General features: G+C 40.9%; 1 protein-coding gene across 1 annotated transcript; it reads left to right on the plus strand.

The window, feature by feature from the left end:
* Positions 1 to 361: 361 nt before the first annotated feature.
* Positions 362 to 1,811, plus strand: LOC104957949 (receptor-interacting serine/threonine-protein kinase 3-like; the record flags this gene model as incomplete). Its single annotated transcript, XM_010785624.1, has 3 exons — positions 362 to 496; positions 1,313 to 1,468; positions 1,641 to 1,811. Coding segments are annotated over exons 1-3 (462 nt in total), but the record flags the coding sequence as incomplete, so codon positions are not given.
* Positions 1,812 to 2,394: the final 583 nt, after the last annotated feature.

A 2,394-nucleotide genomic window follows, 5' to 3' on the forward strand; every position in this document is an offset into this window, starting at 1 on the left:
TTCTCTCTCTTTTTGTCCTGATCCATTTATATAAAAACCTGTCTGGAAATGAGCTGGTCAGATTTTGGCCACTTTATGATGTCATAACGATTTGTTGGCTTGAGTGACCATTAGCCAATCACCAACCAAAGTAACAGACAGAGAATCAGCACTTTTGAAACAGGGCCGAAACAGAGGGGATTATGGGATGCTGCAATTATCTGTTTGGTGTTTCAGCCAATCAGAGAGATGTTCTGTATATATCTGAGACCTATAATATATTGATGAAAAACAGTAGGGACCTTTAAATAATATTGCATATTACTAATAATTTCACAAATACGCACACAGGAAAAATGAAAGTTTGCTCCGTGGGATCGAAATGATGCGTCAGGCAAGCAGTCCGCACGTTATTCAGGTCCGAGGGGTCTTTAAAGGATTACCCCCCAACTCAAGGTCAACTCAGCTGGGTCTGGTGATGGAGTACATGGAGAGAGGATCCCTGGCCTCCCTGCAGGTAAACACTGGTGGAAGAAGTACTACCTTTTAGTTTAGTTGAGTGTATTTGTTTATAGTGTCGTGGACAGTCCCCATTGATCAACTGTCACACAAAACAGTAAATGGGGCAGCTTTAGCCAACATTGCTAATTCCCAGCTGTTGTCTCCAGCCAGAGGATAATGGACACCTTTTTAAAATCACAATACATCAACAGCATTAGTTACTTACAGCATATACCATTTGTATTATTCTGTTGTTGTGCCTTTTTGTGTATATATGTGTTTGTATTCTTTGGAACGGTGAGAAACGGCATTTCCGTCTCCCTGTTTGTACCACACACACACACACACACGCACACACACACACACACACGCACACACACACACACACGCACACACACACACACACACACACACACACACGGGGAAATTGATAATAAACGTTGACTTTTTTTACTTAAAGTGGCACTGTAAAACTCCTCTGTTACAAGTGGAAGCTTTGCACTAAAATAAAGACAAATATGGTAACAACAATTAACTGGAAGCCCATTGGGGACAAAAAAAACTGACAATGCAAACTTGAAAATGAAAAAGTTCACTTCACGTTGGCATTATACTTTTCCGCATATGTACATGTTTTTGAAAAGATTTGGGAAATGCAGCAACATAAAAAACAAGGCAATGAGAATGAGAAATTAAGACACTAGAAATAAACAGTCCAAAATATTTCTGAAATAGAAATAGAATAGCATAGTGGAAAATATACATGTAGAAATACAAAAGGATATTATTGTTTTAACGAGTGATACATGTAACAATGGAAACTCTGTTACAGGGAAGTTTAGGCGGCACTCTTCCCTGGCAACTGGTCTTCAGACTGGCTCATCAAATCGCTCTGGGTATAAACTTCCTGCACAGCCTGACCCCCCCCTTGCTGCACCTGGACCTGAAGCCCAGCAACGTGCTGCTGGACTGCGCTCTCAACGCCAAGGTGAGTCCTCATTTGTAGCTTTTTTTGGGTATATATAGCACCCGTGTCCACATGATCTGCAGCAACGCATCATTTTCTGTAAGATCCTCACACGTTTATATCTCTACACTGTAGCTATGTACACTTTTGCTCTTCCACCTACCTTCTCTCTTTGCACACATTTTCTCTCCAGCTCACAGACTTTGGCCTCGCCCGGGATCAAAAAACCACGAGGGTTTCCAAGAAGTCCAGTGTGGAGGAAGGCGGGACGACCAGCTACATGCCGCCGGAGGCCTTTGACTTATCATACAGCCCGACCAAAGCCTCTGATATTTACAGGTACGGGAGCCAATCAAACTCCTTGGTACTCGTATCCAAACGCTTAACCAGAGATGGCAAAAGTACACACATCCTTTACTCAAGTAGAAGTACAGATACTCGTGTTTGAAAATACTCTGGTAAAAGTAGAAGTACTGACTAAACTTCTTTGCTCAAGTCAAAGTAAGGAAGTATGGGCTTCGAGTAAAAAGTACCCATAGCAGCTGTTTTAAAGAGTACCTGACCTCCCTTTGTATTAATAGAACAATAATGTCATTGTTAGCTAATGAATGTTTCCAACGGCAACATGACAACGTTTTCATTGGTCCCTCTTCTTTAGAGAAGACCAGGAAATGATGGATACACGGATCGTGTTCAAATCAATAGGCACGCAATGACTCTAAATAATAATGATCACGCCACCAAACACACATTCAGACTAAAGGAACCAGCCTGTTTGGAAAATGTGAGAAGTAGAAAGTACAGGTATTTGTGTTCAACATGTAAGAAGTAGAAAGTACAGGTATTTGTGTTCAACATGTAAGAAGTAGAAAGTACAGGTATTTGTGTTCAACATGTAAGAAGTAGAAAGTACAAGTATTTGGGTTCAAAATGTAAGAAGTAGAAAG

The sequence above is a fragment of the Notothenia coriiceps genome, unplaced genomic scaffold, assembly GCF_000735185.1.
Source record: "Notothenia coriiceps isolate Sejong01 unplaced genomic scaffold, NC01 NC01_scaffold00028117, whole genome shotgun sequence".
Lineage (NCBI taxonomy): Eukaryota > Metazoa > Chordata > Actinopteri > Perciformes > Nototheniidae > Notothenia > Notothenia coriiceps.